Source organism: Pleuronectes platessa, chromosome 2 (genome assembly GCF_947347685.1).
Source record: "Pleuronectes platessa chromosome 2, fPlePla1.1, whole genome shotgun sequence".
In the NCBI taxonomy this organism is placed as follows: domain Eukaryota; kingdom Metazoa; phylum Chordata; class Actinopteri; order Pleuronectiformes; family Pleuronectidae; genus Pleuronectes; species Pleuronectes platessa.
Genome location: NC_070627.1, coordinates 27,325,166 through 27,341,181, shown reverse-complemented (window position 1 = coordinate 27,341,181; position 16,016 = coordinate 27,325,166). Strand labels below are relative to the sequence as shown.

General features: G+C 39.9%; 1 protein-coding gene across 3 annotated transcripts in view; it reads right to left on the bottom strand.

Annotated features, from left to right (window-relative positions):
• hdac11 (histone deacetylase 11) overlaps positions 1 to 9,853 on the bottom strand; it is a 47,311-nt gene extending 37,458 nt beyond the window's left edge. The window contains exons 1-6 of one of the 3 annotated variants that reach the window (XM_053439818.1): positions 9,652 to 9,853; positions 8,210 to 8,266; positions 7,933 to 8,081; positions 6,431 to 6,531; positions 5,496 to 5,612; positions 602 to 644 (exon numbers count right to left, since the gene is read on the bottom strand). In XM_053439818.1, coding sequence (XP_053295793.1) covers positions 602 to 644; positions 5,496 to 5,612; positions 6,431 to 6,531; positions 7,933 to 8,081; positions 8,210 to 8,262 — 463 coding nt within the window. In that variant the 5' untranslated portion in view covers positions 8,263 to 8,266; positions 9,652 to 9,853. Of the gene's footprint in view, positions 1 to 601; positions 645 to 5,495; positions 5,613 to 6,430; positions 6,532 to 7,932; positions 8,082 to 8,209; positions 8,267 to 9,254; positions 9,366 to 9,651 lie in introns of those variants that run through there. The other 2 variants (XM_053439802.1, XM_053439811.1) reach the window with 2 other exon arrangements.
• Between the last annotated feature and the right edge of the window lie 6,163 nt (positions 9,854 to 16,016).

Below are 16,016 nucleotides of genomic sequence, written 5' to 3'. Positions count from 1 at the left end.
CAGAAGCTGTTCCATGATGCTCAGGATGAGCAATGCAAGTAAATGCTATGAATTGCTACCCAATTCTATAGGCTGCCCTTTAGAGGAAGTATTTAAAACCCAAATGTCTTCACTTTGCACAAGGTCGCCATCACCTCTAACACACTGAAGTCTGTGAAGCAGATAGAGGCAGGAGGTGACAGATTACCTCTGCTGCGTAGATCACATGATTAGGTTTGCACCACCCTGACACCATTGTCAGCTCTAATCACCACAAACTCTCTAGACATCTTCGTTTTTTTTCAACCCAAATATAAATCTGAACCTTGTTTCAAATGATAAATATGGCAACAACTGCCATCATGTGTTTTGTACACCAAACCATATACCTCAATATCCCACTAGACATCCATGTTTAAGAGCAACATACTTTTTAAAGGAAACCTTTCCAGACAAATATAATCCAGGCAGCAAGGCAATTTCCTTGAAGGCGTATTGTGTATAACAATGTATTTTGCCGTAGGCATGGCTGGACCATACACTAAAGGCTTTTACATACTTTCCCATAATCATTATCAGCTGAGTACAGATGGACTGATTTTCTTTTTACTCTAAAACTTACCAACATTTATGGCCCACCCTCGGTCAACAGCCAATTTCCCCGCCTGTGGGAAAAAACACATTTTAGCTCAACATTTAATAGCAACATAGAGAGATGAATAAATATGGCCCTGAGATGCAGCATTTCAATTAATGACATAAAAAATGCAGCAACAAAAATCAGGAGTATTTTCTCATTGACAATGAAGTGATTCATGTTTATCAAAAGATACTTATTTATGAAATAAAAAATATGTCTCAAGGCAATGCATTCAAAACATAAAACAATTCTAATACTGTATTTGGTTACCAAAGTTCTGTTTATCCATTTTAGAAATCTGACATCTAGCTATGTGGGGCACATAGAGAGCAGTAGCAAGAAAAACTATATTAACCTGAACTTAGCGTTAGGCTGATGGACGATGCGATCAACCATTGACAATAGCAGCAGCCTACAACAAGCTCTTACAGTAGCTGTGTATCAGACCTTTTTTTTTTCAACCAAAAATAACTTTTTCCTTCACTGATATCAAGCTGTCCAGGAAATGCCCGGGGATTTTAAATCTATAAATGAAAAAGTAAATGATTTTAACTCTAAATTAGGATCAGCTCTTGACAATACGGCACCTGAGAAATCAAAAAAGAATCACAGACTTAACTATGCCAGTGAAAAAATGAAAGAATACGTCTGCTAAAGAGGGAATTTCCTGTAGAGCTGAAAGAATGTGGAGAAAAAGCAAATTGACTAACCACAGAGAGATTCTCACCAGATCCCTCCTCAACTACAATAAAGCTGTGCGTTTTGAGAGACAGGCATACCTCTCTTAAAGGACCCATCGTATGCCCATTTTACCACAGTTGATATGGTTCCTTGGGGTCTTAATGAAATGTCTGTAACATATTTTGATCAAAATACCACGAGGATCATTTAAAATTGACCGGTTTTGAGTGCCCCGCCCCCCTCTCAAGACATAGAGGAACCACAACAAATCGCGGGAGTTGGTTCTTTCCAGAGTTTTTGGGACAGTAGACATGCCAGATACCCAAATTAACATGTAGAAGCACTACAAAATCACCTTTTAAGTCCGTCACAGCGCTCCGAAAAACATTATATATTTTTTACACTACACACATATTATGCTAACCATAATATTCAACAGTAGAAAATGTATCTACACATTTTCCCAATAGCATCATGAAGCACAGAGGTGCTCTTTGGCCAGGACATTTATTTCGAGAGCAACAACTTCTTCTGTGAAGACTTTGTAATATACTACACTACCTTCTATCTTGGGTCTCGTAATGAACTTTCAAGGCTTCTGGTATTACTGCCATGTAGACAACATCAACCTACACACATCATACACCCCATATGACCTCCTGGTTATGTATCAGACAAATCCACATGGATGAAGGAACATCAAATTAAACAGAAATATTTATAAACATGAACACATAGTCCTCATGGTTAATCAATATCTCCATCACAGTATTAACATCAAAATCGCCTCATTGTCCTCCCCGATATACCTTCTCTCCTAACATCCTGACATGCCTAGCTAGCACATTCTGTTCACTTTTTACCTGATCTCCTAATAATTGTTTTATGAACCTTAGTGTTTCAAGGTTTACAACTGTACTAAAGATTAAAGGTGTTCCCTCAGTTGTAAAATGCTTTGGATAAAAGTGTCTGCCAAACCAGAAAATGTACTTCAATTTCATCCAATTTCTGTTTAAAAATACAGGTTTTATGCTTAGTGGTTAACTATTTGTGATTAGAGATCACTTGCTTAGTAAATAAGAGATTGCGGGAAAGATTTTGTGCTGCTGCTGATACTAAACTAAAACACACACAAAGACATATTTCTCTTATCTCTCTCTCTCTCTCTCTCTCATCATGTTTAAGTTTAAACCTGCAGGTTTTATAAATGTTTGTTGACTATGGGAATGTAGCTTCATTGACATGTGAGAGGTTGTGGGTTTGGGTCCAGCTATGGGCAGAACTCTTTTAGATCTCTCTCACACACACACACACACACACACACACACACACACACACACACACACACACACACACACACACACACACACACACACACACACACACACACACACACACACACACACACACACACACACACACACACACACACACACACACACACACAAGCTCTGATATATTAACAGGAGCTTAATGGGAAATAGGAATGAGGATGGGTTTTCAAAATAAAAGCCCCCAGGCTGGATTTAAAAAATAAAAAACCCCTGATAGTAATAAGACCTTACCAGGAAGCCTGAATGGAGGCTGGAGTTGATATATACACACACACGCACGCACGCACGCACGCACGCACGCACGCACGCACGCACACACACACACACACGCACACGCACACGCACACACACACACACACACACACACACACACACGTTGATCCATTTAATCTTTGTGTGCATGGCTACGCATGAAGAGGCAGTTATTTATGGCCGCTCGCTCCACTGGCTGACTTATCTAATGCACGTCACAAATAAGGGGCATTGTTGAGAATGTGGTTAGAAAACCTTCAAACCACTACACTGTTCTCAAGTATTGATGGACGAATGTGATCAGATAGATCATTAATACCCGCGACATGTCCGATACCTCCACTGGAGGGTTCCATACTGAATGTTTTAATCGAGGACTGGTTTTCCATGCACACTGACAGATTTTCTTTTCAAAGGCAGGTCAAGATTTGTCAGTGGCATGAAAAAGTGGGCTTGTCTACAATGTATTTGTTGAGGCTGCCTGAGAGGAGGAGATATGAGCTGGGTAGATTGTGCATAAATTGGCAATAGGGCTCTGTGATAGATGAGTTATAAGACTTATTAGCATGTATGCACACACCCTAGCCATGGCTCAACTCTCTGCTTTGTCTGAGGTAAACAAGCACTTGGTGTAAGACAGTTCCATATTTTACCTCTAATTTCATTTGCACAGCTCCATTAACCATCAGTCCCAGAATGCACCTCTTTTAGTGAAAACACCTGATGTTAGGTGATATAACTTTGAATGATGTCAAGTATATGTTATGAAAACCATGCAATGTGCCTCATTTACATAACACTGATTTAGTGTACATGCATCCACACTAATATTGCATTAACGTCACATTTGTTTGTTATTGCTTAGTCGTCCTTTTTTAATAAAAAGGTGTACAGAGATGGATCCCAGTGTTTCCACATGCTCCATAGCGAACAATGTGAGCTGCACAATGAGGACTTCCTTCAATCTAAACATAATAATTGTTATCATCATTGAGCGAGAGGTGGGATACACCCTGGACAGGTCACAAGTCCACCACAGGGCCAACAGACAGAGACAAACAACCATTCACTCTCACATTTGCGCCTCTGGTCCACTTAGGTTCTCCCATTTAACCACTATGTTGCTTACAAAGATAATTAAACAGACCAATAGGACAACAGTGTTTGCCATTAACTGCCTAGACTGTGGTAGCCCACCAAGGAAATTTTGTGTCTTCGTTAGTACTTTGTGCCATTACTTCATTGTAGAGCTGTGGGCTGGACCACCCTACGACTCTGTAAGCCTATCATCCACCTTTTATAAGGACAGCTCAGATTTGTAAATGGTAATACAACTGTTAACTTGTAAAGTCTACACATCTGTTTGAATACACAACTGTGTCTGTAAACAAGGCCAGAAATGTGCATCCACAATGTTTTCCTTGGATTTAGAAAACTGCAAGAATGACTGATTCGGTTTTGTAAATATCAATCACTGTTGAATCGAGGAAGCACCAGCTTTTTTTTACTACCACAATTATCCATGAATGGACGCAGAAAAACTCCACAAACCATCTGTTTGTCTTCTATCATTCTACTGGTTTGGTTTATGATGACATATTGTCCAGACTAAACAGGACTCTGAGATGGTTCTGCTCCTGCTATTTCACTTAACACTTTATGTTTTTGAGAGGCTCCAACCAAAGTAGTAAGTTGCATTTCTTTCTAAATAAAAACATTTCGATGGAGGTCATTTCAGCTCATCGGGTGTTGTCCCCCTCCTTCCATCACAGATGCATTTGCTGAAGGTAAAATAAACACGAATGTCTCTTGTGACATATTTATAACAAAATGTTATCGCTATATAAAAGCAACATGATGAACTGCATCTGTCTGTCGTTCATGAGAGATAGGGCGCTACACGGTGGGCAACAGCCCAGCAAATCTATTCATCTCAACTCTTCACTGCCAACTTAGTGATCTATGCTCTGCACTGATGCAGATCTGCAGTAGTGCTGCTCTGCACAGTTCAAATCCAGGAGGTTGAAATTAGGCCTGATACCAAGAGGACAAAGTGAAATTGAATACATTTGTTCACATTATAACTATGACTTTTAATTTGCTATAAAATTAATACAAATATTTCTGTACCATTAGAATATTTATATAGTAGCGTCCCCGCTTACAGAGGACACGGAACTTCTTCGTTGTTTAGTAACTTTTATTATCATTTACACGAACATGTCCACTTCGTGCTCTTACTCTGTCACTCGCACACATCAACAACCCCTCACTTCCTCATTGGCCCCCGATCCCTAACAAAACCAGCCAATAAGAGCCTGACATCCCCAAACAACCCCACCCTATTGGTCCAAACAGTCACATGTCCCACCCCGATCCCTTCACTGACCCTCAGCATATCAAAACGCTCCTTCAACACAGTGTTCTACTGAACATACGTCAAAACCAAACATAAACATAAACCCAGTCCGTTACAATATTATAGGTTTGTTGGGTGCTGCATGTGTGATCTGTGATGCACATAATCTTGGTTTCTTCCTCTCACAAATGAGGGTGTAAGACGGGAAAAACAGAGGCACATGAAGGGGATGACGCCCTCGGACACTTACCATTATTGTCCCTCCTGTCTGTGTCCGTAAAGGCCTCAACACCCTCCGCTGCACCAGAAAATTTGGCAGACACATGAGAGGTGGGATTTCTGTGATCGTTGCCACCACCACCGACCACTGTAGTGAGCAAGAACACAATCAGACACTGCATAAATATGTTTATCTGTACAATGACTCTATTACATATAAGGCCCAGAAAAAACACTTGACTTGAGGTAGAGAAACACACTTTTAACATTTGCAAACCCAGGTGGGGATTTGGTTATAAAAGGTGTAGAGACGTTGACTAAAGAAATACACAATATTGCCAGGGGGTTTATGAGAGAGGCTCCACGCTCACATGAAACGAGACAGTACAGAATAAAGCCAATTCACAGCAGATTTGGTTCTGACTGTAGAGGAGCATGAAGGAGATAAATACTATCTTTGATGATTTCCAGGTATGACAGATTTACAACTACATCTTGGTATATCTATTTCACAAACAGCTGTACTGCAGCTTCCTAAATTCAAATGGATCCAAATCAGCTCCTAGAGCTGATGAATTAAAAGCAGATGGTCGTGACTAAGGACTAATTCCTCTTTGGGATAATCCACTACATTCTGATGAGAAATCCTCATGACCTCCTGCATTACTTACAGGTGGAATGAGTCAAAAGTGAAGCAGGGAAAATCACAGGAAACAAAGTATTTGGATGAATCGCATGAATATTATTATCAAATTTGAACACAGGGACTTTCTAGTTTAATAAGTCATATCACTTAAAACCAAATGGATCCCTTATCCCCTCCGTGCAACTGAGTGATGCAAGTGAGAGACAGAAGAGAGATGGAAGAAAAAGAAGAGAGGAGATGAAGAGCTGTAGTGAACATGCCATGCAGTCATAATGAGTGGTGCAGTTAAGGTTGGCAGAGTTTAGGAGAAACACAACTACCTTTAATCTGTTGAGGTAAGATTTGGTGTGAACCACCAGCAGATCCTCCTCAGTAGCTTCAAGGGCTTCCACGATGTTCCCATCAGTGAGGAACTGCTCCTCTGTGACAACAATAATAATAATAATAATAATAATATTAATGGTCAAAATTGGTCCTCAGCAGAGACTGGGGGATAAGGCCTAAACCGAGGAGCTCAGGGTCTAAACATGTTGTCAGAGTATGTACCTGAGTATGTACCAAGCCAAGCTTCTTTTTTTTTTTCATTAAGAAGTCTGGCAGCTGCATTTCAAACAAGCTGCAGTTTATGTAGACTCTGCTGGACCTGACATAATGTATACAAAAGATATCTATAATCACTCAAATGAGGGGAAGCAAAAGCATGGCTCTAGATTTCTACTGAATAAAGTTCAACTAATCAAAGTTAGCTGAAATGAAAAAATCAAGGCTGTAGGGTTAGTAATCCTGCAAAAGCTATCAAGAGCAGGCTGCACTTTGAAAAAATACAACTTAAATATACCACCTCCTCCCATCAGCCTTCTCTTCACAGCTCCGGCCGAATCAATGTGAGCAGCCTGACAGATGCTAGAAGACGACTCACTTTTCTGTGACTTGCTTACTAATTTCTGACTCTCTCTGCTTAAGCTGTGTACGTCTCCGGCTGAAGTATCAGTCAAGTGAAGTGAGAGCACGGCCAAGGTGCACACAGGCGGACAGGTCTTTTAGTGACAGACAGGTACGACAGTCATTTCATTTAGGTGGAATGAAATGACTGTTCGACTGTTATTTGTTTGAGTTTATTTAGAGATGGCTATCGGAACGTTAAGATAATTTCAACAAATAAGATAACAAAAAGTTTCAGACACAAATTACCAATCTTTCCTCTAACATGCATTGTCAAACTGAGCTGAGGTGGTTTACAAAGGTGATGGGAAGTTTTTTACAGTCCAGGTATTTAAAGACCAGTTTAAGGAGTTGTGTTTTAAAAAAGTATGCCCCTGACTTTGAATGTAACCCTGATAAAAGAGTCAAATCTATTACAAAATAAATGCCATGGTATTACTTTCTAAGAAATGCAACATCATCTACTTTTTCTATACATTATTACCGAGGGGTATTTATGAAATCCAAGGTTCTCCTCTGTAAGCAGAAGCTTTGTATTTTCACTCTTAAGGTTTTTTGAATTCATTAAGCTGTGTATAGCACTTTCTATAGCTAAGATGATCCATGGTGCAGATTGACAACAACCTCTTATGAAGTCGTGCCAGTTTGGCAGCTGCTATTCATGGCCTTGAAACCTGCACTGGTCTTCATCTGCTGAACTTGCTCAGACTCCCACAGGGAGTGTTCTTTAATCGCTTGTGTTCTGGTGTGCTTTTTCCACACTTCTACAACTACACTTCACCTCCTCAACTCTCCTCTCTTTGCCTTTCTGATCCACTATGAGTGATTTCCCATTTACAGTACCTGCTTGGGGACATGTCCCCATCTGCCTCTCTCTTACCTTTCAAGAAGCGGATGACTTTCCCCCACTTCCCTGAATCAAATGGATGGAGCTTTTCAAGGCCCATGAAAGTGATGTTGTAGTCTGGGTGGTACACAATGGGCAAACATGTTCGGGGGATGCTGGCGTACAATCCAGTGGGGTGAGAGCTGAAAGGAGAGTGTCAGAAAAGGCTTTCAGTACATTAGTGCTGCATTACATTTACATGAAGTGATTTCCCCACTGGCTTAATAAGCACCACTGGCACTTTCATGCTGTTTGTTGTGCTGCTCACTACCTTTTGCCTTCACTATCTTCTTTGTGAGACATGTTTCTCGGGCATTGCTGCATTCATCTAGTGAAAGAAGAGAGAACAAAATAAGATTTCAGTTAAATATACACACATTTACAGATTTAAGTGTTGACAGCAACACAAGGAATATTACAGATTCTAATGGAATATAATGGATCATTTCAAAATGCTGTTATTTGGCAGTTTGGTATGTAGATATTGCAGTGTCCATTTTACTGCAAATGCAAGAATGGCAATAAAAAACTATATCTACCTACTAAATCTACTTGTATTCCATCTGTCTGAATGTGGAATGAATATCTTGCAAACAGTTCATCTTATCCATTTCACATATGTGTATTGTAAATGGCCTAGTGCCATTCAGTGTGTAGTGTAGACTCTGGTGCAGTGTTGATGCGATTCGGACATGTGATAGGATCAATATAATACAAGTTTAATTCAAAGGGCAAACACCGCTCTGTAGGAGTCATTGGGCGCAGGGGGGAGTGCCTTCAGGCTGTGGACCGAGTAGAACACATATTCCTCTACGGCCTCCGATCCACTACAGCAGTGGTCAGCAATTGGCGGCTCACAAGCGAAATTTGTCCTCGGAGTTCATTTTGGTAATCTGATTATTTTGATTTTTCACCATATCTGACTGACACAGAACACTGGCATGGCAACAACATTCACAGAATCACTCTCTCAGGAGAAACTACAGAGTGTATATTTAAAATGTAGTGAACTTGGGTCTGAATATTGTGTTTATAGCTTAACAGAACTCTGAAATAGCCGACATGCAATTAATGAAAAAATAACACAAGCTCAAGAAATAAGTCAAATGAAAAAATACATTTGAACAGTAATAAAGCAAATTCAGTTACTTTTCATGAAAAATATTGACTTATATTATCTTCAGATAAACCAGGTGAGATGAACCCAACGTTTTCTAACTTCCCTCTGCATCACAGAATGTTGTGATCTACACAGAACATCCAACACACAGACAATACAACGTGTCAGTAGATAGTAGAGCTGTTTGAGGACTCACTAATGACCAGGAACCATTCTGAAGTAGCTCTGGAGCTTTAAGAGGGAGAGAGAGAGAGAGAGCGGGGATCGTTCCCAACAGGCAAATTTAGAGCAGCAACACTGAGAAGTCAAAAGCCTCTTGCCTCGCGCATGCGCAGTACGTTGTGTACATTTCAAACGACGCAACAGCAGCACAGACGGTAAACGTGTGTGAGCTGTGTGTAGTGATTTAACCCGAGAGCAATTTACCGCCCAATGAAACAACAGCATAACCAGAGCTGCTGTATGAGACGTCCTGACTCAGTAAGAGGGAACAGAGGCTGGGACTCACCTGCTCCTGTGTGTGCGTGTGTGTGTGCGTGTGTGTGGTGTGTGTGTGTGTGTACGTGTGTGTGGTGTGTGTGTGAGACGGTCACCGAGCAGCTGCTGGAGTAAAGAGGCAGCGGAGACAGTCAGTGTGTGTCCGTCCTCTCTGGCTCAGTTGGGGTTGGACAGCAGCAGGGAGAGCGTCTTTTCTGGACACTGTCTCTGTGTCTGTGTCTTTATATCTTCCTGCTCCGCCGCTACGTAGAGTGCGTACGACGGTCCGCTCGTTCTCGCGAGCTCCTGCCAGTTACGCTGCTGACGTAAAACCTCTGCCTTCACTTTCACAATGCTTAACTGACAAACACAAGACAAAATGAATGGTAGATGCTCCAGGTTTTAATATCCTCACAACCCCTCTTTGAATGCAATGATATGATTATATACAATGAAACGTTACACAAAATGTCTCTGATTCACTTCTTCACATATAAAAACTCTCTGCCTAACTTTACAGAACAAACCAAAATGTACACGTCAGGGCCAATTATATGTCCCACTCCATGCACAATTCCCCATTCAGTAACGTGCACGTTTAAGTGTTTTCTTAAATGAAAAAAAAATGTTTTGAAACATTGAATATGTGTTGAAAAAAGTAAGAAAATAAAACGCAATTAACATATTGTCACAGTTATTGTCAGTATTGTTATGGACTGACTAGTTTAATTAGAAAGAAAAACTATTGACGATACAGGGGCATTTCAAGGCCAATCAGGAGATTTAAATAAAGTAAATAATTATTATTATTATATATACTGTTATACTTACTATATGCTTGTATTATATTGGTATAATTACTATCATATATAAATATATATTATGTTATATTATATACTATATATACTGTACTATTTTTATATACTGTCTAACAATAACATTACCATCATATCATCAGTACTATTACCATCATCTTGCCAGTGCACCTTATCTACCTATTTATCTTGTGTTTCTGTTTTTATTCTTTCTACCTCAATATTTTTTATCTTATTCTATTGTATTGTATTTTATTGTATTCAAATATACCGGCTGCTATGACAACTTAATTTCCCTTCGGGGATGAATAAAGTAATCTATCTATCTAACAAAATGTATGCATAATGTATTAGTGTGACTTTATCTAATCATATTTTACAGCAACATGTTTTGATAATGTTCCAAGCAGCTTTGTGTGATTTCTCAGAATGCTTTGCTCAGTGGGGTTTAAATCAGGTGACAGCGGAGGAAAGTCCACAGCAGTCAGGACTCGTCGGTCTTGATTTATTGGTTGGAAAGCTCGATGACGTGTTTGGGGTCAGTATCCTGCTGCAGTACTACTCCACAAATGAGCAAACTAAGGGGTGTAGCATGTTTCTGATGCATGACATGTTTTTAAGGGTGTTTTGTTAGGGTGTAGTAAATTGCAGTATTGCCAAGCCCAAGTGTTTGGCCTGTTTTCCCCTGGTGAGAAGTGTTGAGTTAGTGCTGCTTGATACAGCCTCCTTTGACACTGCCATTCCAGGTTGTAGTAGTATGTTCTTTATTCAACAAATTCTGCATCTGTGATAAAGTTGCTTTCCATTCTATATCCAGTGATTTATTGTATTCTTAAATTTTTGTTTGCTCTGGTGGAGGTAATTTTTAAAGTTACCACAAATATACACTTGAGACAGTCTTTAGATAAATGTATGTAGTTCCCACCACTCATTAAAGATATTTCTGTGAAATATGTATCAAATGGCTATAATTTCCTTATTTTCTTGTGTCTCAAATCATGCACTTTAGGCTCTTTTTGCTGTTCTTTCACACAACACAGATGCAGGCATGACGGGAACATATGAGAAGGCATGGCAAAGCTTACTTAAGTAACAATGTGTTTAATTATCATACAGTGTATAAAATTCACTGTGGCATGAGTGCTTTATGACCATTTTTCTATTTGTAATACAGAACACATTCACATATGGACTCGCATCTGTATTAAAAAGCAATCATTGAGCTCCTATCACTTTGTTTCCCAATTGTTTATTTTTCCCAGATATTTTCAACCAATGCACATTTGATCTTTTTTGTGTCTCTCTTTATAGATCCACCCCAAGTTGGATCTATAAAGTTGTACCTTGTGTCAAAATATGCAGCAAGGATCTTGCAAGGGGAAAAAAACGGAATTCTTTTACTTTTACGTCAGCAACACAACCGATGTTTCTGCAAGGATCAATGAAGTTACACCTTATCTGATGTATAGGGTTAGGGTTAGGGTTAGGGTTGAAGCTGCACAATAATGTGCAGCTTCCAGCAGCTATGTCTTTACAAGAGTCCTTCACCACAGCTTTCACCACTGCAATGCAGGCACTGACAGGCAAAATGTTACCTGTAATTCCTCTGAATATGATGACTCTGTAATCCTGCCTTTTGGCAAAGGAAGAGGCAGACGTCTATAAATAGCACGATATGTTAATGTGTGTGTACAGTAATGGAGAGGCTCTGTCTCTGAAGTGAAGAAGAGAAATGTATCCGTCGGCCCTCGCAATCTCGAGAACTCGAGAAAAACTTTTATACTCCTGTCAGTTGTACTTCACCGTGAAAAATCAATGACTTTGTTGTGGCTTATGGTTTATTTTTAGCAAATGTTCATTTCCTATGCTTTGTCTGAAGTATGCTGCATGTGGATTATTGTTTTCAAGCACATCTGTCCTCAATCACACCTTATTATTAGTTTCAATTAAAAATACTCAGACAGAACTGTGAGTGTTTGTAGTGTTAACAGAAAAGGTTTTCTGACATGTTTAAGTGTCTGTTCTAATGATATATACAGAGGTGTAAAGTAACGAATTACATTTACTCACGTTACTGTAATTGAGTAGTTTTTTGTGTACTCTGTAATTTTTTGAGTAGTTTTTGAAATGTGTAATTTTACTTTTACTTGAGTAGATTTTGACTGAAGTATTGTACTTCGCTACATTGGAAATTACATCCGTAACTGAGTAAAAAAAAAAAACATAGTTCAAGGAGCAAGGCAATTCTCACTGCAGTGGTAGATGCTGCATAGAGGGGATGCGATTCCCTGACATGCATGTTCAACATATGAAAACTTATCGTAAAGCTCACTGCTCGCGAAAAATATGCGCAACATGCACAACACTGCACAGGGAGCCACTGCAGAGCGGCTGAAGAGGCGCCCGCGGCTGAAGAACTGCGGGTTGTCGACCCCTGGCTACGGCGAAAGAGCGATTTGTTTACTGCTCCGCCGTTAAAGAGATGCGGACGTCAACACATTCGTTTGGCTATAATATTAGTTCCGCCTCGCATTTTCCCCTCCCGGTCGCGCGCCCCGGCTGTTATGCCTCCGCACCACACAGTTTGAGAATCACTGCTACACAGGGCCGGCCCTAGAACACTCTATGCAAGCTTCACTCCTGGCGCCCCCCCTTTATTTTTTTTTCAAATGATTTTCCACAAAAACGGAATTGTAACTTTCAGACGGTATTTTGTGTTTAATGAACGCGTTCTTTTGAACAACACTGCCTGAAACTCAATAGCGACTCTTCGGCTGTGCTGGATGTTCACTGCTGTTCAAATTCAACAAGAGTTTGTAGACTAGTGCACTAAAGGTGGACCAAAGTTTAACCAAAAGTTTAAATATACAGTGGGACAGCGGCATTTTAACTTTTTTATTTTAGCTGTCATGTGGTTCATGTCTTGACATGTCCTCCCAGAACTTCGTAAATGTTGTGTTGACATGTTAAATGTTTAGTGTTTGACATTTTTAATGTCATTGCACTTATATATGTAAAGATTCTCCTTTAATTAAAAATAACTGTTTTTGGATTGGATTTATGACCCCTTGTCCTTTTTGAACTGTGTAGGAGCGGCCCCCATCAAGTTGTTGGAAGTAACTAAGTAACTTTTACTTAAAGTACATTTTAAATTAACTACTTTTTACTTTTACTTGAGTAGATTTTTGGATGGGTACTTTTACTTGTAAAAAAAGTACTATTTCAGTACTTTTTACACCTCTGGATATAAAGGGGTTAGGGTTAGTAACCTGATATCAGATATCAGTAGAAAAATATGATGAGACTCCATCCATCTATAATCTATAGCGCTTATCCCTCTAAGGGTCATGGAGGGGCTGCAGCCAACCTCAGTGGAGATTGGAACTAATGACCTCAACACTGCAGGGCCTACGTAGAGATACAAACAGCCATTTACACTCCACTCTCTCTAGTTAACCAAACCAAAAACTTTTATTGATGTAACTTCAGATTATGTAGTTTAGCTTGACAAGTGTCCCAGACATTTCAAGTACAATCCAGGAAAGTAAACTTATTCGGTGACAACATCAAACACAAGAACAGATCAACATTCTTTCATCAAATTCCTGGCACCAAGGAATCTACAGCAAAAGGTCTACACAGGTATGCTGTTGCTGGACTTAACCAAGCACCAGGTGGTAAACACTGGATCTGGTCCAGTGGAAACCCTCTGAATGTCGTCTTTAGTCTAGAGCTCTAGTGTTAGACACCATGTCCCTCAATAAGTTCCAGCTCAAGTCCAAAAAGGGCAACTTTACCATCCCAGATGTTGCAATTTGTTTTTACCGACATGCTGTTGTGTTCAAACCCGGCCCATCTCTGACTGATGAGAGCTTAGATCAGCTGTCAAGAAATCAGGCCGGTAGGAGGACGTCATTTTGACCCCCTAGTCACCATGAAGGACCTGGCTTTTTCCACTGACAGTTCCCTGGACCTGGTGGGACAGATGTTTAAATGAGGGCAGCATTTCAGTGGCAAGAGTAATTTTCTATGGTCAGTGAAAGAAGAACCAGAACTCTTGCATGTAACTTTTTAAAGAGTCGATCAATTAGATGGAAATCTATTGTTTATATTGACGCCCTGTCCATATTACTGCAGATATATTTTCTATGGATAATTTGTGTTTATAAAAAGTTTCTGTCCACAAAACCTTCCTTTTACAAAATATCTCCATCCAGACGAGAAAACAAAAACAACTTTTAATGCTCAAACAACAATTCTGGGCCAGTAGGTGGCGATAAATCTAACAATCAGTTAGGGCACTGTCGTCCAAGAAATATTGTTAGAGGCAGACATTTGTGAATGTCTGCAATGTAGTGCAGGGATGCTAAAATCAGCTGCTGACTTTGAATTAGACCCAGCAGTGCTAAACTAAAGTAGCGAAACCGTGATGTAGGTGCCATTTCCCACTCTAAGTTTGTGAAAATCTGCCCATTTGTAAAAAAATATCTGTTTTAGTGACTAGAAAAAAATGCAGTTTGCATGTGGACGATCGGCACAAACACAAATTACAGCTAATAGGTATTGATTAACATCTGTTATTATCCAATGTGATTGGTTGACCGTTGCTGCGTCTCAGATCGTCCAACATCACTGAGTTAGATCCCCTGCGAGCTAACTGGCTTCAGGGGAACTTCGGTAAATCCAGTGATGTCTTTACAAAAAAAACATCAAGAAAAAGAGAGGATACAGGAACTTGGTACGAACCGACACGATTTACAGATTCAGCAGCAAGTGGTGGGGACAAACTTACATCTGGGGCTTCTCCTGCTCTTGGTACATGAAACAGAGGTGACAAAATGGATCTGGTGTAAATAATGTCTTTTACTGCTTCTATTACAGTACATTGTCTATTCTGCATCCAACTTTGCTGCAACAAGCTATATAGACTCTATACAGGATTGGTTTCCTGTTTCCCACTCCATAAATATTTCTTTGGGGCTGCCAGTTGGAATTCTTATTTCTCTGCTTCAGCAAAAGTGACTGACATTGTGAGGTGCAGATCTGACATGAATTAGATGCTCTGCTTAGGGCAATAAACACCCAACCAACAATATTGAGCATCTGTTGCCATAGCGACTGTCAAAATATTTATGTGAGCCACTCATTCTAACTCACTAATGTGAGCGAGAACAAAAACAATAAAGATTCTACAGCCAAAGTCTCATGCTGACGATATGAATGGACCATGAGAGAAACAGCTGAAGTGACACACACTCCATATCCATCACCTGATTTCATAAATCCTGTATTTTCTGTGCTGAGGTAGTGATGAGGCCACATGGACAAACGCATCTCTCCTGGCTGTTTTGAAGACAGAAAAGAAAACAACCTCTCAGACGTCCTCGGGGAGGTATTTGTTGTTTTCCATCTGCACCGCTAAAGCCTGAAGGAACAATTATCTCATGCAGGGACTGACTCTTCCCTTAACACTGATTCTTGGATAATTTCTCAGACTAAGGTGCTCGTCTCAAGCAATCGAGTGCACTGGAACATAGTTAAGGCTTTCTGCAACACATTCTACATTGTTAGAGGAGATGTGATACTTTAAATGACCTCAGAGTATACTTGGAATAAATTCAGTTTTCCAATATTAAAGTCTAGACATTACATATTGCTGCCTGGTG